The sequence below is a fragment of the Plectrocnemia conspersa genome, unplaced genomic scaffold, assembly GCF_051122295.1.
Source record: "Plectrocnemia conspersa isolate PC_06_02 unplaced genomic scaffold, ASM5112229v1 ptg000002l, whole genome shotgun sequence".
NCBI lineage: Eukaryota > Metazoa > Arthropoda > Insecta > Trichoptera > Polycentropodidae > Plectrocnemia > Plectrocnemia conspersa.
This window is the reverse complement of record NW_028277166.1, coordinates 3507687-3532652: the sequence shown is the minus strand read 5'-3', so window position 1 is coordinate 3532652 and position 24966 is coordinate 3507687. Positions and strand designations below refer to the sequence as shown.

At 27.3% G+C, this 24966-nt stretch overlaps 1 protein-coding gene across 43 annotated transcripts in view; it reads right to left on the bottom strand.

Annotated features, from left to right (window-relative positions):
- The window catches only part of CAP (Cbl-associated protein), a 146881-nt gene that overhangs the window by 42243 nt on the left and 79672 nt on the right, over positions 1–24966 (bottom strand). For 25 of the 43 annotated variants that reach the window (XM_088205329.1, XM_088205330.1, XM_088205332.1 and 22 more), the window contains one exon: positions 9562–9609. The exons of 10 other annotated variants lie outside the window; for them this stretch is intronic. In XM_088205329.1, coding sequence (XP_088061455.1) covers positions 9562–9609 — 48 coding nt within the window. Of the gene's footprint in view, positions 1–9561; positions 9610–16984; positions 17094–20720; positions 20793–24966 lie in introns of those variants that run through there. 8 more of the 43 variants (XM_088205337.1, XM_088205341.1, XM_088205343.1 and 5 more) reach the window with 3 other exon arrangements.

Genomic DNA, 24966 nt, shown 5'->3' with positions numbered 1-24966 from the left:
TTATTTTTTAATTAAATTTAACTTTATCATAAATGTTATGAATATGTTGTGATATTTTCTTGATAAATATAATTTTACAATATAGAATACGAATCCAAGGTGAAGTAGAGTATATTTTTGTCTCAAAGCATCACTAAGTGTGATTCAGCCTAGCGAATGCATTTGCTGCGTTAGAAATAACAATAGTTTTATATAATATAAACATACACATTTATATTTGTGTTTATATTTATGCACACGTTTTCGTGTGTAACCATGTTATAATTTAGACATTTTCCTGGCAAAGATCCTAAAAAGTGATTCACTGATGCGATTTCCCTCGTTCAATGAAACTCGACTAAAGCTTATGTAAACGTTTGTTCTTTACATTTCAGCAAAGTTTAAGCATTGAATTTTTGATAAGTTTTAGTTAGTAGTTTGCTGTAAAAACTTTTACATTGTTGAAAGTAGTGGTTAAGTACGTAAGATAACTTAATCATGCTGAACTTGTCTAGCCTTCTGGTTCTATATAAAGTTAGGAATTTCATGTCTACGTTCAATGGATATTCGTGATTGGAATTATAAAGAGTCGCCGATGAAATATGAATCGACTTCGATTCTCTATATTTAGAAGCGTTGAATTATGTATTTGAGAATTATTGGAAAAGCTACGACAGCTTTCTAAAAATTAGGTCTAATCAAAAATTGAACCGGTGATGGATGAATGCTGTGACTCGAAGCTTCTTTCATTCAGACGTTTCAGAAATAGATGCTATTTATTAATATCCTATGGTATACTCGATCGTGAAATTGTGTTTAAATTTAAGCGCGATATTCAACGGATGTTTAACTATAATTAATATATTAAAATTATTTAAAACTAATATTTATTGATGCATTTAGATTTGTATATATATATTAAAAATTAAAAATTATATATATATATTGCTTCTTGTGAATATTTTGCCGATGTTTTTAAATACCATCTAATTCATTTTATAGTAATGTTTTTTTATAAATTAAATAGGATAATAAAACAATTTATTAGCATTTATTAAATAAAACCTTATTACCATTTAATGTATTATTGAAAACTAATATAGAAATAAAACCAATATATTTTTAGTATTTATATATTAGTAATGTTTCTATATTAGTTTAAGTATATCTATATATATTTGTAGAATATAATTAATGATAACTCCCTTATTACTTCTACTTTATTTTATGGCATACATGTGTTTTAAGATCAAAGAAAAATTAAAATGCTGTACTTAAAAGCTTTGAGTACTTTAAGGCTACTTAATAATGCGCCACATAAGAGTTTTTAACAAAAACTCTTATGTGGTTAAATTTATAACTTTAATACTATTCCACTTATTATTTAAAAGTAGCCTTAACTCATTTATGTTATAAATAGTATAATATATTGTTGTTATAGTATGTTTTTTTTTAATTTATTTTAATCAGTAAGATCATAATTCAATTTTTACTTAATATATTAGTATAATTAAATAATACTACATGTGTATGATAGCAATAAACATAAGACTTAAACTCCATAGCACCTAGTTTATATATAGAGCAAACATATGCTCACATTTTCATACACATCCCGACGTAGAATGTATACTATATTATTATATTAGGTATACATAATAATCTATTATTAAACCATACATTTCAAACTATGATATAATACATTATGGATAGCACATGTTGTATACAAAAGTAAAATATTGAATACATAAGTATACATCTTTGGGCAATAATACATAATTTCCAGAAATTTGTGCAACATAAAATCGGAAACCCGTATAAATAATAAATATCATAAAACCGTGAATAATGGATTCGTTGGGAAACAAGGGTCGGTAACTCTCTGCGTTAACCGTTAATATTAATATTCGGTTGACATTTCAGAATCGCAAGAAGACTAGCGTAAATAACTCGGAAGGTTGCGGGTAATTTCGGACGATTGAAATATTAAAAGGAGCTTTGGAGAATGTCTTAACCCTTTTGCCTTTTAGGGATGAATCTTTTTTGAGAGTAAAAGGACGCTGCTGTGTATACAGTCAAAAAGTTACAACTCAAAGGTTGGAATTCGTTTAATTTTAACTTTTTTATGAAACTTATTGAATTTTTATTTTGTAAAAATAATATTTTATAGCTTATAATATGGTATTTAATTTATAAGTTAAATTATTATAAGATACAATAATTTTAGAAAGAATTGTGTTACAATGGCATATTAAATTAAATTTAAATTTACGAAATTACTATAAGTGGCACTCGTAAAAGTAACATTAATGTATTTCAAAGACAATTTTAAATTTGGGAAGACATATTTTTCTTCTTCTAAAAATTACGTTAAATACTTTATGATTTTAAAATTGCAAGAAAAATAATATTTATATGATTATTAATGTCTTGATAAAATTGAGAAAGTATATATCAACTTTTATAAGCACATAAGCACATAAACATATAAATTATTAGTTTTTTTGTTATCATAATCTAACCATTGGTGCTGTATAGGGATTCTGAAGTCTCGGGTTTTTTCGATTCCCGGGACTCGAGACCTAAATTTTTAAAGTCCCGGGAATTCCCGGGACTCAAGACTTATACGAAAAATAATCATGAAAGAAAATTATGTTAAAAAATGTACTTATTATTATTAACTTTAATTAACTTATTATTATTAACTTTAATTAATTTATTATTATTAAATTATATTATTTGTGTTATAGGTACGATAGGTGAAAATTTATTGAAACAATTTAAAAACACTTTATTCGATATTTATTTAAATTTAATTTATTACAATTTTTTTAATCGAAATATTTATGTCAATATTAAGTTAAAACCTTTACTTTTGTAAGGAAAAATATGTTTTTAAAAAAACCAAGGCGTTTTATGATGAATCACATAGCCTGTTCTTGGTTTTTGTGGCAAATATTCCAGATGTAGAAAAAACTCTCTCGCTTTCTGTAGATGTTGGCTTAATTGTAAGCAATGATTTGAATAAAAGCTCTAGATTCGGAGTTCGCTTGATAGTTGAATATAATATCTGAAACTCCGTTTTAAAGTTAAATTTTTTATTTCTAGTCGTTGAAATGTTTTGGTGGTTCGTGCGACAGAGTTGTGTTGATTTCAAATATTTTTTTTAAAAGGAAATTAACAATAATTTCGGAAGTTAATAAAGTGGCATCTCGACGACTTAGAGCTTCAACTGCCAGTTTTATAGGAGTGAGTACTTCACAAATATTTTCCAATACGTGAATGTTCGATTCATTCCAAATTTGGCCGATGCCAAGATCAATTAATGATTTTCTAATGCAATTTCGTAACTTTCAAAATCTCGAGATTATGGGTAATAAGAAATTCTACCTTGTCTTCATATCGAGACATAAATTAAGCTCGACATCAAATTCGCTTTTTACATATTTTTGTAAAATTGCACTTCGGAAAGTCTCGAGTCCCGGGTTATTAATTTTTAAATTCCCGGGACTCGAGACAGCAAAAAATCTTTGAATTCTCGGGAATAAATTCCCGGGTTGTCTCGACACAGAATCTCTAGTGCTGTATCAATTTAATACAAGAGCTCTACAAATAAACCCTTGAAACAATTTTTTATACTACGTGACATATATCAATTGTAAGTTTTAATAAACGTAACATTTCAGAGGGGGTAGGCAATGTACAAATAAAAAAAAAACAAAAATTTTTTTTTCATGAAAAAAGAAAAATTCATATTTTTTATACCCCTTCAATATATTTTATCCACGAAAAATAAAAATTTAGGTCTGAAAATAAAAATTGGTCTAAATAAGCATTTTATTCGTTCTTGCTTATGTGAGAGAGTATATAAAATGATTAATACTTGCATTAGACACTGCCACCTGATACTGAATTAAAAATGAAAAAAAAATTCGTGAAAAAAATTAAAATAAATTATTATTTTTTATGCTTTTTTGTTATGTATTTTACACAAAAAATTAAAATTTGTCTAAATAAGCCTTTTTTATATTCGTTCTTGCTTATGTGAGAGAGTATATAAAATGATTAATATTTGCTCAAAAAATCATAACCACCAGTATCAGTATGATTCACTTTGTCTTCTTCAAAGACTAAACTTTTTTTAATCAGCCTTGACTCTTTCGCATTAGACATTGCCACCCGATAATGAATTACAATTTAAAAAATCTCGAAAAACAATGAAAATAAATAATTATTTTTCATGCCCCTTTATTATATTTTTTTCACAAAAAATAAAAAATTGTCTAAATAAACAATTTTTCTATTCGTTCTTGTTTATGTAAGAGAGTTTATAAAGTAATTACTACTTGCGCAATAAATCACAATCACCAGTATCACTGGAAAAATTTACTATGCCTTCTTCAAAGACTATTTTGATCAGCCTTGCCTCTTTCGTATTAGACACTGCCACCCGATACTGAATTACATTTGTTTAAATATTGGTATATGCATAATATCTTGTACAGTAAAACTATATATGTAAATAAATTGTATTACTTTAATTTATAACATTTAAACCGAACAATTTTATTATATTATAAATATTACTGTTAATATGTTATGTATGTTTTATAACTCTGAGCTATTATTAATAACTAATATTTTTATAAAAATATAAATTTTACTATTCATAAAAAGATTGGTTGGCAAAAATATTATCAACTTGTATTTTATATAGTAAAATACACATCCGATAATCTTATCTTATCGAACTAATTCACAAATTCTTAAATATGTATCGGTTAAATTTAAACGAAAACATCAGCAATTGAACCATGATCTAAAATTATTTTTGCTGTACTGAATTGCGTCAATCATCGCTATATTTCCAGATTATGACGCGAATTTCCTAAATTCTTCACGGATGAGTTTCTCTAAAGAATTCCGTTGTACAACACAATCAAGATGAGAAAACGTTCCGAAAATAGCTGGAATTGATTTCAAATATTCTATTTATGACACAGAGAAATTTTTGATTCAGTATTATATCAATAGATTTCTTCTAGTTCAAAAGCTTTATGTGAATGAAAGGTCTCTAAATATCTATAATAATATATAAGTGTCGTATATATTTTTAAATATAATTTTTAATGTTTTTTTAAAAAATATTGTGGTAATAAAACTACCATATAAAAGACAAAAGAACGGTAAAAAGTAATTTTAAATTAGTTTAAAAAATACTAATAATAATAATAATAATAATAATGAAATATTACTACTAATTTATAACTGCAAATGTAGTTTAACATCTGGGTGAATTAATGGTTATACTATTTTTTTTTATAATTATTAAATATATAATACCCTCACAAATATTTAATACCGCAGTCATCAAACGTCTGCCCATCCTTGATCTAATAGATCTTCTCAGAAACAAACGACTCATATCCTGAAGGTCCAATTGACCAAGCCCAGACAATAATTAGGGGTCGAACAATTTGGGCAATCCTTGCCTGCCGAATTGCGTTATTGCTCAATTGACTGAAGTGGCAGCAATAAATTTCGCTCGTAACCCATCCGACCGGTCCAGATGGCTTGAGATAATCTAAATATTTTTTTATTATTTATCTTTTGCGCTCGCAAAATAATTTTCCTTCCTGGAAAGGGAGTGCTTTACGACATTGTAAACACGGCCGAGTTGTGTAAACGTTGGGAAAAAAATAACAATAAATTTAGAGCTCGTGTGTGTGTTTGCTTCTGTTGGATTTATGTTTGTACGCTATGCCATTGAGCAAATCCGAGGGATTGCGAAAGATTAAAAATTGAATCGTTGATCTTCAGAGTCTGATACAGGATTATATTTAGGGTTGCCAGGTAATAAAATGTTTACATAAATAGTCCAAGAATGAGAGACGTTTCATTGTAAAAGATCTTATAATAAAATCTTATGGATAGCATATTTTTACAAAAAAGAAAATTTATTATTCCATTAATATAATATACTTGGAAAATCTTAATCTTAACCATTTCATCTAAAAATAATTTTGCTTAATGTACGAAACACGATACCCAACATCGGTTTCTTATTTAACTGATAATTATTTTTGATTTATAATAATAAATAATCCCTAAAAGTTTTTCATCAATTTCGCCAATAATATTTAAAAAATAAATTAGTTAAGCGAAATTTCAGCAATATTTCTAAAAAAAAATTAACGATAGTGGTAATTTTATATTTTCAAAACATTTAGTATGCGTAATAAAAATATTACACATATGCAAGGTAACGTGAAAGTAATGTGGTATCAGCAAATAATTTGTATTTTTTTACAATTAGGTAAGGACAGGTACAATCTGTTTCTTCAGTTATAAATTAATAAGCAAGATTATGAAAACAGAAGACTGTAGCAAACTTATGAGTGAAAAGCAGTACTGAAACCTAACCGAATATCATAATGTGATAATTTTCTATGCCATAACATATTATATTTAATATTAGCCTAATAATTTGAGAAACATTATTTTACCATATATTTATAACCGTAAATGTCAACAAGAGTTTGCTTCAACTGATGTTTAAATCATCAATGATATTACTCTGTTTTTAGGGTAATATTCACAAACATTGATATCTTTCACACAAATCTAACATTTTTTTTAATAAAAATGGTTGATTTGACATTTGTTTACAACCAAAAATAAAAATTTTTTCAGTGTTATTATTCAAAACATCAAGGATGTCACTTTGTATTAACATTCTTTCTAATGAAAAAGTTAAGCACAAAAAATGCATCTTTAAATATACATCACATTAACCAATAATGATAAATAAAATATAAAAACATGAAAATAAACATTAATTTGATAAACGTGACGTGTTATAAAATACGAGCTAAAATAATTTATATCTATGTAAAATAAAAAAAAAGATACCAATAATTTCACGACCTAAAGTCACAGTAGTAATTCCCAATATCATATTTAAAACATCAGTGATGTAACTATATGTTTACATTCTTTCTAATCACGATGGTTAAGTTATTTATATACATACAGATCGTGTATCTGTGGGGTGAAATTAACTGTGAAAAAAAAAACTTTTTACGCGTTAAAAGCGCCATAAATCAAATACACAATACAACGTATACTGTACGCGATACACACCCAACGGCCGTTTGATGCCTTTACATGCACAAATGTATTACATTCTCAAACAAATTTAATGAGAAAAGACAAGTGCGAGGTTGCAAAAACTTCAACAATTTAAATTTTGGCATAAATAAATCCAGTTACACTCCTAAATTGCACCAAAAGTGTGCGAGCAAGAAACCTCCTTTATGGCCGAGTGTATAAAAGTACATATATAGTGCCTATACTTTCACTTACACATGATATCTCCGATTTGGGACACAAGAGAGATTATTCAAACTTTCCATTGACAGAGACAGAGAAAACTGAAAAAGCAGCAGCTTCCCTCTTCACGTCAACCCTATCTAGAATCTAGAATTTAACCAGGCTACAAACCGTACTTTACTTAACTTTGTAACAAATTAAATTAGCTTTGTATAAAAATAAATACACTGAAATATCTTTAAAAGCTTATGGCTAATGAACAGTTAATGCTAAGTAATAATAAATATAAAAATACCTAAATAAACTTCAATATAATACGCTTGACATGATAATTTATATTTATTAGGTACAAGTGTCGCGATCACACACAATCGTAAAAACTGCCATAAAACCCCCCAAATTTACCTCAAAGCAGAGTTTCTTATGAAATTTTATGCGAATTCGAACGAACGGAATTAATAGTATCCTAACTTGATTTGAAGTATTTTCGTACTATTTTAATAATAAAAAATTCTAAGCTGGTATAAAATGTCCGAATTAGATATTGTATGGAATGAAGACATTGCCAAATTTACTGATTTAAAAAGTTATTTTACGCTAAAGAGTCTGGTTCTACCTCAAATGATTGATAATAGTAAAAAATTAAGGATTGGAAAGGGACGTTAGATTTATTTATTTTCTTCGAGAATATATAAATCGAACACTACAGCACTTAACTACTATCATCAGAAACTTCCGTGGAGAACTTTCAAGGATATACCAATGAATAAGGGGAGTTCGTTTAAACTCGCTCCAAGCGGAGCTATGCCAAATCATGATAGATCTCAGCAGCACCACGAAATCACAGCTGACAATAATACAAATCGACACGCCAGCAAAGACTCTGACTTCCAAGGTCTGTCATTTCAACTCCACAGCCTGATAGTGACAATGATGTTTCTATACATATATGCATATGTGGTAATTAATATATGTTTCATTGCGATAAAAAACATAATTACTACTATATTATTTTGGGATACTATAAAATATATTTTGCAATAAATATATGTTTTTATTATACAAATATGACATATACAACATGTACATATTCTAATATATTGTAATATAATACATTTACATATATTTCTGACTTATATGATATACGAGATAAACGTCAAGTTATCCTCGCGTGCAGTCACAAAGACTTTTCCACATATTTTCCATTCGCATAAAGGGCTCATGTTGGCGGTAAACCTTCGGCGCCCACCGCCACTAAAGGAATATATATTGCTATTAGGAAAAAAATAAAAGGGAAAACTGGTATATTCGAGTGCCTCGAGAGATGTATGCCAGACGTTTGCCGCTTTTTTACCAACCGGAAAAGCTCCAATCAACGACGAGCTTTCACTAGGGAGCTTTCGCCTATATATCGCATTCATGCCACGAAACGATTTATATTTATATAATTTTACTTTGATCGATTCTCTTCGAGGGTAAATTAGTGTTAAAATTAAGTGTTGAAACGGAAGTGTTGATTTTAATTGGTTGCGAGAACGTTTTGTATTTTTGCGCGTTGGACTTTTGCCAGTCCGCAATGGTTGGTCAACTTTGTTAGGAGATTACTCAATATTTCAAATGATTACGTATTTTTCCAAGTGACAGCGTTATACAATGTGTGTAACAAATTTTTAAATATTGGAGATCTACAGTCGTGGTTCATTATGTCTCATAATTGACAGCCAAATCTGTCTTGTCTGATTTTTTTTATTAAAACTTTTCTATTTTTGTTTACATTCATTTTTAAATCTACAATAATATTTAATAAGAACGAGTCTGATTATAAAACGAATAACTGTATGAGAAAAATATTTTAACTTTCACTTCAAATGATTTTAAATAATGGTAGTTAAGTTATTACAAATAACATAAAAAGTTGTTTCAAAATTATATAAGTGTATATATAAAAAAGGAGATATTTTTAAAATCTGGTACACAAACACATATGGTTTATTTACGAACATAGGGTGGTTCAAAACACATTGATTCACTTACCTTAGCCGAACAAAATCACTTTGGGGAAAAACAACAATTGTAATAAAAATCAAAAAAGGGTTAACGGATTATGGGTTTATTTTCATTCGTTAATATGCAATAAATCATAGCCAAACTGTTAAACGCGAATCACGATAAAAATCACATCAAAATCATGTTAAACATGTTCACAAAATACATCAAAAATTAAAAGTTTTTGATTGTACACAATTGTACCTGAGGCGGGCGCTTTGGCTTTGAACGTTGGTGCAAACATGACGGGTTCTGTAAAAACCATAAATACTTAACAAATAAATAAATTAAATAAAAGTGTTAGAAAATGTTTATAATCATATAAAAAATATTTTTAATAAATTTTATAAATAGTTTTTTTTTATGAATAATATTTTATTTATTTTGGTTAGTTTGTGTATACACTTTGCATATTGTATATAGGGTTTATGTATAGAATACCATTTGATTGATGGGATAGTTTATGTATATTGACCTACATTTCAAAGGTAAGGCGTTCCATAAAAAAAGCTCTAAAAGTGTATTGTTAAAAGCTCGAGGCAGTATCTCTGGTTCGTGTCATTTTTTTATTGTGCTTATACATTATATAAATATGCCCTATTTATTTTTTATTAAATAACGATTCTTTATTATACAATATTGCAAATAAGCTTCTGTGTATATAATAATTATTTTCATCATAATTTAATATACGAGGAATATTAAAAAAATTAAGATAAATCCAGAAAAAATAATAGCATATTATTCACATGACTGCTCAGAGTACTTAGATTTTTTTTGATTGCCATTTAAATTTTTATAATATAAAAGCAAATACTTTTTGTAAAATTGATCGTAAAACTATAATATAAATTACATCAGATCAACTCTTAATAAAGTTGTTCGAGCTTCATCATTTTTTTTAAGAAATGTTTTTTGTGAAATAAGTATCGTAACTTTGCGTGCTCAAAGTGTTAAAATGGCGCGAGACTTATGACGTTTAATCTGTTATTGCTAAAAATCTGTTTTCATGATATTTTAAGTCAATCTTATTTTTTTTTCTGAACTATATCATTACTTTCATAATATCCTTCGTATAAATATGTAATATTTTATTAACAATAACAAGCTTGAAAAATACAGTTTCATGTTAAATATAAAATAAAAAACTTCCTCAATTCTATAAAAAAAAGTTCAATTCGAAAAGTGATCATAAATTGAGAAAATGGCCCCATAGCCTTTAACAGCTTTCATTTTATCGACGAAGTGGGCGAATTCCATTTTTATTTACATCAGTTCTCAAAAAGTCGTTTGAAAACATATATTATACAAGTAAAAGTAAAAAATAAAATTATTTTTAAATCATTGGCATTGAAAAATAAAAAAAATTCTATCATACTTAAATTTAAAACATACAAATAATTAAATGTTTTTTCATACAAGTATTTATTGCTGTCTATATCTAGGATATATATCTGCTAACAGATAATTTACGCTACGGTCTTAAAAATGCGCATTTGCACTCAAAATCTCGCACTTTCCTATTTTATTGGTGAAATTACTATATACTAATAATAGTAAATATGTTTCACGTTTAATTAATAGATACATATGAATCAATTTAAATCGTGTTTCGTACATTTTAGAATATTATTATTAGGTTTTATTTCAAAAAAATATATTTTCAGTTATATTTCTAAGTAAATTAAGCGTAATTCCGAACTAAATGTAATAGGTTATTCAAGTAATTCCGAAATAAATGTAATAGGTTATTTAGTCAAGTTCTAAACATATTTTTAAATGAATTGAAAATGTTAAGTAGTTTTTATAGATTGAACCATTTTGACTATCATTAAAAATCATAAATAAATATGTCTAATTTAAACTATTTAATTTAAAAATATATTTAAGAAAATCAAAAAATAATATTTAAAACCCAAAAAGTTGAGGGTCCGGTATTCGCACACTCGCCAGCTTCGGTACCTCACGATAGTGAGATACCGACAGTTAGTATCAGTAAATGGCAAAGATGGTTTTAAAAATTTAAACAGGAAATTTCGAAAACAAGAATAGTCTTGAATGTGAAAGACCGACAGAGATACTAAACCAGTCTGATTCAACCGTGCACAGACATATAAAAATATTGGGAAGGCTTGGAGACAATGTGTATGGGTTGCATACGAATTCAGCGATTTAAAAAAGTCGGCGCATATCTGTAAATATCAAGAGCTTCTTAATATTTCTGCTAGTTGCCTTTTCTCAATAATTTAATAATTGGAGATAAGACAACAATCTTCATTCTAGGTCAAGTAGAAAATCTACCTCAAAGCCAGGGCTCAATGTAAAAAAGTTATTTTGTGTGTATGGTGAGATTTCAAAGGGATTGTGCATTACTAAGCTCTTGAACCTAGCCAAACAATAACCACAAGGTGCAATTGTGATTCGCTGAATTGTTGTGCACGTCGTGCAATTGTCGACAGAACTTAAATAGTTCTACAACTTTTTACTTTATAAATATTCTGATATAACCTAACAGACTAATTCTGGGAATCATTGATATCAATAAGTATTATTTTTTATGTGTTATCTAATAGTTTATAATCAATAGATGCCACTTTGCAGCTGTGTCCGTTTTTTTTAATAAAAGTGAATTTTTATAAATAAAAATTCGACTATGCTGCTGGGGTTTGAACCCGCAACCTCAAGGTTACTATTCTGTGACCTTGAACTATTCTGCATTTATATATTAAAGCATATTGCTAGAAAAAATAATTATTAATAAATAATCTAGATTTTTATAAATTAAAGTCAATATAATGTAGCGTCACTTTTTTGCTTTATAAAAGTTATTTTCTTTTGGAATATATAATATTGAAAAAATATTTTAAAACTTTATTATAATTAAGTATATTTAACATTTTTATTAAAAAATACTTGAGAAATATATTAATGGTAATTTTAACTTTTAATTTTTTTTATAAATATCTCGGTATTCGATTATTTTACTGAATACATTTCCCATGAAATTTTGATTGTTAATTTTCAGGACAGATTTAATATATACCGTATTACACAAACACAAAATGTAATTTATTTCCAAAATATCTGGGTTACTTTGTATAACATTAATAATGCAAACATCTTTGTATGAATTTAAGGATGTGTATAGTACATTTTCTTGACGTGACGTTGATGAAATCCTAAATATCCATTACACTTTTTCGCCATCCATTATTATACGTCAGCCAGTGTTTTGTTTGGTGGCTCGTAATGCTTAAGATGGTGAATATTATTATTATCTTTCAAGCTTGTTATCTCAATGATAAATTATTTATACACCTGAGCAAATCTGCGGATTTTCACGTGGGCTTTTCGCACAATGTGAGCATAAAGAGAACATAATTCTCAATCTATGCCATAATGGGTTTTGCCGGAAAAAGTAATTACCTTGGCGAGTTTTTAAGTATAAAATTTATAACAAAGAAGCTTTTTGTGTGATTGATTGAAAAACGCCAACGTAAAAATTTCTTTAAATCTATGTTTATAACATTTAAGCTAAATTATATATTTATAATTACTCTTCAATAGGTTTAAATTGCGATTTTCAGACTGTCAAACGCAAGCGTATCAAAGCGTTTTGAAATAATTGACTTGTAATGAAGAAATAATGTAATAATATTTTTTTATTTCTATTTGAGATTAATTATTATCTAATAATAATCATAAAAATAATAGAGCTGTAGTCTACTTGATAAATTAATTAATGTAAATATATATTTGTAAGCAAAATTAATCATATAATGTCATAATACAAATGCTAGTTCAAATAATAAACAGTGCTTTTATTGTATTATTGTAATATAAATATGATTTTTCATGTATAATAAGCAATACTATGTATGTAAGGCTTTTTTTAATAAGCCAATTTGAGGTTTTATGGCCAATTACGTTGCGTATTTTCATATATTACCAAAATTACATGTAAAATTGTTTTTTATGTATTTTCTTTCCATGTTTAATTCAAAAAATAATCTAACGTTGTAATATATTTTTTACCAATATTTAGAACTGTTTATTACAATAAGAATATATAAATAAAATAAGGTGCAAAAAACCTGAAAAATAATTGTTTTAATGAATTTAAAACCGAATAGAAAACATATTTCTACATTGCTCAATATGTAAATGTGTCAGTTTGAAATATTTATCAATTAAGATAAGTATATGTATTTATATCTACTTTTTTGATATATAACGTTTATTATTATTTTATGATATATTATAATTGAAGAGTGAGAAAATTATAATAATATTATAAATTTTGCTTCAAAGAGAACTAAACTTTTAGTTTTGAATGATTTATCTCTGTAAAGGGGCGTTTTTACATATGAACATAAATAGTAACTTATACTCAACACATTTTTACATAATAAGTGACTAATCTATTTTTAATTTTTAAGATAAATATGTTTATTTAAGTGTAAAATTTCACACTGATTTTAAATCATATTGTCGATTATTAATTCGCTATATAACTTTACCATATATTTTTTTAAAACTAATTAGCTTACAAATATTACTATTTTTTTTTAATTAAAAAAATGATATTATATAATAATTTTAATGTAATTTTTAAATTTTAAAATAAGCAATATCAAGCTGATCGTTTTTATAGTATCATGTTTTCAGAAAATAATAGAATTTTTTATATTTTTAGTTAAAAATCGTTGAAAAACAATAGAAATATTTTTTTTAATATTAAACATAGTTTTTTTGTAAATATATCTTGGATGAAGCAGTTTTTAATTTTTGGTCTAATTAAAAAAAAAATTATTTATCACCCTGATATAGCATCTTCCTTAAATTTAATATAACGAATTTTTGTGAGCTTAGCAATACTGAGATTTCACTGTATTTTATTTTTTAGAACAGGAAGAATATTTTTAGAAATTTGTAAGAACATAATCAAAAAAGTATGTTGTTTAGTATAACTAATAATACAATAAGCTAAATATACTCAGTATTTTAAATAAAATAACACTACATAAACAAAAGTACTAAACCTAATTCTTGGACAGATAATTGCATTAAACAGCAATCCAATCGGTTTTAAGGCTAACCCTCTTCGGCGATTGCTTCCGACCTATTAAGCTCTCAGAAAGCTCGTCACGCCACTGAGCTTCCAAAGTCTAATATACGAAAGCACTATTGACATATTGTCACCGCCATTATGTCTTGTGTCGTTTGCGATCCTCGCGATAAAATTTGCGTGATAATATGACACGATACGAAATTAGAACGCCGCCGCCGGGCTATGATTTAAAATTTTCTATATTTCTTGGCAGCGGCGTTTTGTGTGTTTGAAACGAAATTGCTTTTAGATTAGAGGCGAAGCTTTGAAATTATCGGCTAATTGCGAGCAAAAGCTCTAGTGATTTTTTAAGCTTTAAAACTGAACGGTAAGCGTTTCTATAACTATACTATGCTTCACTTAGTTTATATTAAACAATGTGTCATTAGATATCAAAATCGATTTTCAAAATATTTTTTTTTGCAATTCTGATGATAAAACATTTTAACATGTTAATCACCATAGTTAAAATATTTCTAATACTATTTATTATTATGTTGTGTATTATAAAAAAATTTAATATACGAACTTTAAAATAATATATAGCAGTTTTTACTTAGATAAGAACTGTTTCGAACAACATATAATAAACATATTTTATTTATCGGAAATCATGAATATATAAAAGTTAATGATAAAATGACATATGTGCGTTGCTATTATTTTATATTAATTAAGAGTATATCTATAAAAAAAATTATATAATTTTTTGAAAACTATGATTCACCTTTAAAATATATTAATACACCTTATAATCATTTAATTATATTTATAATAATAGATTTTAATGCATTTTAATATATTGATTTAGCTTTTTTGTTTATTCAAATTATCTTAAATGTTTACGATTTGCTGTATTTATATTGTTGTATTTTATAAAAGCAGATTGTTTGATTTTATAAATATATTGGTTTAGATTTAAAACAAATATTTTTTACCGAATAAATTTAATGTATATATTATTTCAACAAATTTATATATATATAAGTATAGTATTGAAAAATCTAGTATTACATAATACAATACATTTTATTTAGTCAATATTATATTACCTTTTAAGTAAAAAATATTGTTTTAAAACTTCAACAATTAAAAAAAAATATTAAATAATATCAAAGAATATAAGAAAATAATAAAATATAGCTTAAGGCAATTAAAGTAATGTTTAAACAAGTTTATTTAAGTCAGTTAATTTATTGCATTAATATCTGTAGTAATATGATTTACAAAATAATTACTAAATATTGACTTACTGTCACAATACTGGTAATAACATATGCTTTATTTTTACGCTCTAAATATTCTTTAAAAATAATTCTATGCGAAGAAAAAAAACAAAGAAAAAATATATATTTAATAATAATTAAAATACATATTTTTTATTATGTTTCGCTGTTATCTTATTTTATAGATTATGAGATTAAAAAGCGCTGTAATAATATTTTATACTGTGAATTAACTTATTAAATTGGGATCTATACTTATCACTCAAGATAATTTACATATATGTAAATAAAACATGGCTAAGTAAAAAATATTTTATTCTGTTGGCAATGCTACTATTTTCACTAAGATTTAATAGACTTGAAATGGTGTGTTTACAATGGCCTTGTCATTGACTAATTTTGAAAAGCGAAAAGAAAAAAATACTGAAATTCAGCACTAACTTGTTTCTGTAAATGATAATGATGTTATTATAAAACGGCTGAATATTAATGCTCACAATAAAAAACGAACTTAAGGAAATAAATACTTTGATAGATGTTTTTAACGTTTGATAATATTATATATGATTGTCCATAATTGATTATCCAAACTGCGCGCTCTTGGTGCCGAAAATAAAGATAGAGAGAGACTTGTATGACATTGGAATGAAGAAATTCGTTCTTAGGTCTAAATAAACTATGTTAAAAATATACATTAAAGCTATAATAAATCAGTCTCAAAATAAAATTATTCACTTCAAAAATGCCAAATAATTTAAGTGCTCTATCGGATTACTATTATTATTTTTTAGTCTATGAATTATAAGAGATGTTTACTTTTTAATAAAACTCGTAGTTTGCTATCTTGGGTATTTTTTTTATCTATAGAATATAAAATATGGCAACTGTTTTAGTTTGACATATTGATTACTATTAGTTCTAGTTTGATATCTATTGACAATATTGTATATGTATTTTTCAAGTATGAAGTCCAGTGATAAGCAATGCGCGTAATGTGTTAAAAATCGCAATTATTATTTATAAGCTAATATAAAATAAATAATGCTAATTAAAACAAACTAATATAGCTAATAGAGACCTGCTACTTTAGTACTCGATACTTTAAACCACTTTTTCATTACTTAAAACATATATGCATTAAAACATTTAACGCATACACACCACTTGAGCTTTCACGATTTTTCACTGAAACAATTTTTTTGTCTTTTTATATGTATGTATATATTATAATGGTTGGTTAAATTATTTTCACTATCACTATTGTCTTGGATATATTATTATTCTCGCGCACCTTTCACAGGCCCGTCATCGCGCTGCACTGGCGCAAGCAAGGGACGCCCTTCCGCGAGGGCGCCCGCAGCTACACTGACGAGTCACCAGCGGCGGCTCTGTCTACGTCTATACACAAGCTCGCCGGACCGATTTAGACGTTTTCAGACTCAAGAGTCAGTGGGGCAGCGGCGCCAAACCGGCGTGACCCTTCGACGGCTCGTAAATATGCGTGAACACCGTTACGTCACTTACGGGGACGCCCACGCTACGTTAAAAGTAAGAAGCGATAATGGGGCGAAGGTAACAATCGACTGGCGTGGGGGGATAGGGGGGCATAAAAATGTCCAATTTAAAGAATTTCGTGCTCCTGTAAGAGTTATTATTAGACATCAGATCTAACGTATTTTACAGTATAAATTCAAACTGAAATATAATGAGGTGCAAGTCATGAGTAATATAAATTTTTGATTTGCCGAAGGTACTGCTAGTCAGAGAATTGTAAGGTGCTAGTTTGAGATTTTTTTAAAGTAATATTAACCTTGAAAATCAGCACTATGGAAGAGTTCCAAGTGTTGTGAATAAAAAAATAAGAAACACTGTTGATGCTAATTCACGAACAACTTGCAGGAAACTTAAAAGTTGCATATACAAATATGTGTCAGAAGTCAGTTTTTTGCTAGTTATCAGAAAAATAGGAAACCATTCTTAAAAAGAATCATCATCTGTGATGATAGAGATCGTCACAATGGTGCTCTGAAACTGAATTTATACCAAAAAAGAGGAGTCATTAGTCAATCGTTTTTAAACTAGGTGAGACTTTTATAGCTAAATAATAACCGTGCTGAAATGTAAAATAATACATAAATATTATTAATAATAAGTTTAAATTCAGCGTTATTTATTAACGAACCATTAAAATATTTTTTGTACATAAGATAATACTGTCTAATTTTACTAAATACAACAATATATTTCTCAAGCAGTAAAATCATAATAAACAGATTTTGAAGTATGCTTTTATAAAACACAACAATATTATGAACAGTTCTATGCCTATAATAAAAATAAATTTTAATAAGACACTTTGATAATCTATATTGCTTTAAAATACAATTAAATAAAAAAAACCTTTCTTATTAAATTGCAGTAATAATATAATCATATACAAAAGTATGTAATCTTAATAATATACGTATATATAATTGAAACTTTAACATCTCAGAAAATCTAAGTAAGATATCACTATATTTTTTAATTAATGCGATTGTTCAAAATATAAAAAAATATATAATAAACATCGAATTTTTAAGATGATTCTAAATATTTTCAGCTCTGATTTTGTAATCCTTTGACCCAATAGTTGGTGCTAAAGAAAACAAAACACTCGGCCAGTCAGTGGTCGTCGACAATTTAATTTGAATTTAATGCCTTTTGCCCGTGGTTACTGTTTTTCATTCGCACCTTTAAGCACGTAAATCCGACCCTGGGACAGGGGTGCTTAATTTGATTAAAATTGAAACGAGGGTAAGGGGAAATTACGGCATCGATCTTTCTAATGCAGCGAGGGACGAAACACGCCTAGAAACACTATACTTTCTACTATAAGTGTACATATGTATATGACTATATATATATAGTCATTTTATATACACAAAGTATACATTATAGCGGCACGTTGTGGTGCTAAAATGCAATTCCATGTATCCACGGCTCTATATTCTGATACTGCCAACGAAGCTTTTTCCAGATGGTTGCAGTTATATATTTCTATTCTTAAATGTTAAAAGTGTGAATGTGTGCAAAATTATATATATTATACATACTAGTAAATGTGAATATAGTACAGATCAAATCTTAAATAAAACAGGAATCATGGATTTATAAATATTAAAAAAAAACATTACTGACCGTATGCAAATAAATAAAAAAGAGCTTCTGAAAATAATCTAACCTAACCGTATATTTTTTGAAAATGCTAGAATCATATCTGCTAATTGTAACTGTGTTAAATAATCTATTATTATATATTTTTAATTACATGAGTTTATCTAAGAAACAACAAATTAATCACAGTGATTATTAAATCATAACATTTTAACAATTAAGAAAGATTTCATATCGCTAATTTATAATATGATACATAAAAATAGATTATATAAATACTGTAATAGTATAAATGAACTGTATGTTTTTATATGTCTAATAGATATAAATATTTATGAACTAATCGCATTATGATTATTAAGTGGGGCACACCCAAAATATGCACCATCTCACATAAATCGTTCCAGATCCTCTGAACTATCGCCGAAAACATAATTTTTAGTAAGCTTGATGAGGAGCTGGATGGCTTGTGTAAGGAAAGCATTCTTGAGCGCTGACGCCAATGCCATAACGGGAAGAATAAGGGTCATAATCGCGACTCTCTATTGCACATAACAGCCCGTAGCTGAAAATCACCATCGACGGATTGTCGACACCACCCCTTAGCGCTTTATTTAAGCTTTGCTTTGGATAATTCGCTTTGCTTGGAATCCAGGCAATGAATTTTGTTTCAAGACGCTACGAGCTAACGTATTGTACAGAACGCAATCGACAATAAATTATTTAAGGAAAATGCAAAATCCTTCCAGGAGGTATTCTACAGGCAAAGAAGGACGCTTTTTTATAAAGATAACGAATCCGCATTTGTGCGAGTACTCTGAAAAATTTTCAGGTCTTTCGAAAACTAAGTTGATTACAAACTTTGTGGAAAGCTTCAATAAAAACTAAATAGACTAGAATTTTAGAATCAATTCATGAAACATAAGAGGTTAGTGTCAGTGAAACGACGCAGACGAAAACCGTGTTGCTGGTCCACTAAAGCTTGCCGACAGTAATAATGGATATAATTGTAAAGAATTACAGTAGCTGTGATGACCTCTGTGCATATTACATCAGAAAATATCAAAGGTGATTTAATAATAAAAAACAATTATTTTAAAAATACATAAATTGCCACTATTTTCAGATAATAAAATCTATTTTTACCAAATATAAACAAATAGATAAATATTATGTAAGCAATAAAATTGAATTATTGTTTTTATTTTTTTTTGCTATTTCATAATTATTTTTAATATAAAAAAACAAACATAATTAAAGTAGATGTCTAAGTATACTATATGTATGTACAAACATAATATATTGATAATGAGAATCTGGAAGCCTGTGTTGGAGACAGGTATACACATGTAGTCGAAGTAAATTACATTTTCCAACTCCTTGAATCTAATCTAATTTATTATCATGATTAAAGACCATTTTTAGGTCTATAATTCATTTTCTTTATTAAGTAGTTTTTTCAGCAATTTATTATCATGATTACCATTTTATAAATTGCTTTAATATATACCAGTTTTTGATCTTGAACTTGAATTAATACACTAACATCATAATCGCATTATTACAACATATTACCCATATCTCAGATTCAAGATTAAAATAACCGGCAAATATACACATACTCATATCATGGTCATGAATTTGAATTCAGCAAACATACACACGTGTATATATATATATACATATGTACATAGCCAACGTCGTGACATTAATCAACTGTAGCACATATGCCGGCATACTGAATGGATGAAAGACGTGGGAAGCTTTCGGAATTATACATATATTGGACCGAAATAAGATTTGTTCCAAATCATATTATATCCCGCAGATGACACAACATTGTGGCTAAATCGATTTTTCATTGACTTTACCATTGTCAGATGGCTCAGATGGCTCGGACATTATTTTTCGATCACAAACACACAACTATCCCCTCAGGGAACGGCTCTCGACTGAGCTCTTATTTTCTTATCAGTTGCTTTGGCATTGGCGGGAGGAGTATATAGCATATCTTATCTTATCGGATCTAGTAAACGTTTTGTATACGAAGACTGACCCAATAGATTATTAGTTTAACTCTCAAGATGAACGGTGAAGTTTTATTAATGTATAAGAAGAGCTTTTGAGAAGATTTTATTGATGTACGTATACTATATAGTATGATCAGCCGAAAAACATATAAACAGGGAGATAATTAGTCTTTGTTTAATAATACATAAAAATATCCACATAGCTATTTACTGCTGATAATATTAATCAACAGTTTTGATGCTCGTAAAAAATGTCTAAAAATCAGTTAATGGCGATCATATTTTTCTTAAATAGGAAAATAGTAATTTTAATTCCATAACCTATGAGATGATTTATATAAATGGATTTAGTATCCTACGTTTTAAGAATATTATATTAATCCATATAGGTTTTATATAAGCAAAAATGGTTAAAAATATCACCGTATTTGGGCCTAAAAAGCGCAAACATAATAACCTGAAATTTTTCAGAGCTGTCTCAAACCAGTATTATAAAAAATGACAAATTTAGTCAAAAACGTCACGGAATCACAGCAACAGAAACGAGCCAGGAGAGAGCGAATCGTTCAGAAAGAATCACGAGAACAAATCACAAACGATCCCAGCTGCTCCACCGAAATCATAGCCGACAATAATACAACTCGACACACATTCACATTTTCTGTTTATATGGATATAAAATAAACTGTTTTAAAATAAAGTCACACACCTTTGACCTTAAAACCAAAAAAATATATTTTAATTAATCAGTATAAAATTTAATATATTTATCATAGTTATTAATTAATAATTAATAATCTGCATCCTTTATTACTACAACACATAATAATCATCTTTAAATTTATCTAAACAATGATTATCTTTTAATCTGAATGTTGCATATCATTTATAGATAGATCTTAAGTAAATATATATTAATATTCTTATTAAATATCAATATAATATTCTGAACTGTACGAAGCACCATGCCTTGTTTATTATTATAAATGGCATTGTGTTAGGAAATAATGACCCGATTGACACGTGCAATTAGCGCTAATATTTAGATAAGTATTGATGAGAAAAGAGCATGCGGTCCGCATGCCCTTATCTCTCACTTACTCTCGTCACATAACACGCGAGCGAGCGAAAGGAAAGTATCTCACCGCACGCGCTTGATAAGTACCTGTTTTAGAATTAACGATTATATGGGAACATAGTTAATCATATGTATATTATATTTACTGGCTTAAGTATCTTTACAATATAACAATATTTGAAAATCTACTGGCCTTATATTTATATTATAAAAATGCTCTGTAGAACTTTGATTAAGACGTTCACACTAAGACTTTACAGCAATCATGTGGCATCAATATTAAAAAACCTTAAACTAGATAATGTTTTAATAAAATAAAAACATAATAAAATATACTAATGATAACTTTACCAATGATATTATAATCCTTAATTGTACATATTTTAAACCTATTTAAAATTAAAAATATATTCTGTGCTTGGGCTTTTCAGGGTTAATCAAGTGTGAGCTTTTTCTGGTGTTCATTCAGAAAGTTTAAAGATAGAGAGTCTGCAGACGTCGGTTGCGTAAGATTGAATTTTAGCAGACAGGTAAACAGGTGACGACAATGCCAGGATATAAATAGCCAAGAGTCCAGAAGAGCAAAACTCGATACGGCTCCAAGAGTTTTAATGGCACACACAGTTAATGAAAGTGTGGCGGAGCAGTAAAATTCCGTTGGTGGACATCCTGTGTGGAAAGATGATAGTGTTATGATGTGTCGCGCGATCTAATAAGTGGTATTAATGGGCCAACTACTTCTGGGATATAAATATGAAATGACACATAAATACAACTCATTTATAAGATTATAATTAAATAAATTTCTTAAAAGGGAAAATTTGAATACTTACAAAGTAGAACAAAGTGAGAAAGCACAATTATATTCCAGTATTTATATAATTTATATACAAGATGGTTAAATATATACAAGTTAACAGAAAACGTGAAATATTTTTATCACAGACGAATATTTAACTTATATAAAAATATAAAAAAATGAAATACTAATATCAGTTTTACTTATCTAAAAAAATACAATTTGAACGATACACATAAGTTAAGAGATTTATTGTTCGAGAATTTTAATAATCTGCATCCAAGTGATTACTTCAGTGACACACGCAAGTTCCCTTGATAAAGTGGCATATGCCAAATGATCGGTTTTAAATGCGTAAATAAATAAATCTCATTCCTTAAAATTCAGTTTTTCATTTCTCTAATTACTTTGAAATAAACACACATCGGCGGTGACCCGTTAGACTTAACCCGGCAGTTAATAAATAGCACTTAACTATTCTAGAGCTTCGATACATTTTTTAACCACGTTCCACAAATAGTTACAACCGTCACGTGACCGTTTGCCTGTCACCGAATTACATCATTGGCGCGTTTAACGTTTACGTATTTAAAACACAGGTTGATTGATGCGTACTATAAATATTCACGTTAACAATAATGACGTTTTGTTGATTTTTTGGTTTTAATCTAAATATTACATATTTAAAAATAAACTTAAAATATCATTAATGCATGGTAAATAATATGTATGTTTTACCAAAAAATACAACAATCAAGCAGTTTATAAATATAAATTTGAATTATGATTTTATTTTAAGGTTCAAAATCAACCTCTTTGCTGCTTATAATGTATATAAATATTACACCCTAAATAATAAAAATGCGATATGCACCTATGATTAATTTGAGTCAATTAGTTTTTAAAATAGACTATTTTTTAGTTTAACAAAAATCAGCATATCCAAATTTACCCAAGGATTTACAGGTGTCACAGCAGTAATCACTTGAATGCAGATCATTAAAATTATTAGATAATTTCTCTCTTAAGCTGTGTTTAAGTAACATATATTAATAATAGTAGAGAGTGTGTTAAATATAATCAAATTAAACTCAAGAATTTTTTATGTCAAATTCGCAATGGTTTTTCAGAATACAGCGATGCAAATGATTTTAAATTGTAATATATATATAATAATTTAGATAACTATTTAAAAGTTCATAGAAAATATATATACATAAGTATATATTATTCATACTAGTATTATTATATAAGTAATGAGTTCACTATAAGGAGGATTATTTACAGAGGTGTTCATATGCAAAAATATGTGATATGATTATTCATAATATATATATCATATAAAATTACTCTTTAAATATCTATATATTTTTAATTAAATGTAATTAACTTGATCGTTGTTCATCGATACGTTTTCAAGAAAATCTACTAAAAAACTTTTTTTTGTATTTTTTTAATAAATATACTTAATGACTTTTGCAGTATCAAGTAATTGTTTATAACACAATTATTTCAAATATATTTATTTATATTTAAAAATCAAATATATTATAAATATAATATTTTATAAGGTAATATTGATTTTATGATGTAGCTTAAATACCCAAGACAATGAAATTTCTTATGGCATAAAATAAATTATATTTTGATATAAAAAATAATTCATAAAAATGTATGGTTTCATTTAATATTATCCTTATTAAAATTACACATCAATCGGTCCAGGGCCGCATTCAGACAATTATATTTGGCGTCCGGGGCGTGTCCCCCAGTGTCGTAAATTTTACGGCGACTTTTATAGACGCTTAAATTTATCATCACATTTTCCCTAAATACTCTATAGGAAAATTCGTTTCGAATTTTTTAGTTTCAAAGACCACAATCGAACGCGAGAGAATAAATTTTCACGACTGATATAACAGTATAAGAAATTGCCCCCCATTTTTCACGAAAAAAACCTTTTACATCGTATTGTTATTATACCATTTGATAAATTGTCCATGAACGAACCCTCTTATCATATTGTTTTTTATTGCATTGGCGCATTCAAAATGTCGGATTTATATAGAATCTAGCATATATATAAAATTTATTTTAATTTAAATATATTATATGAAAAATATCTTAATCAGATATTATTATGGACTAAGATAAATATAGTTTATTATTGTATATTGTTATTAAAAAAATATTTTAATTCAATTAAAAAT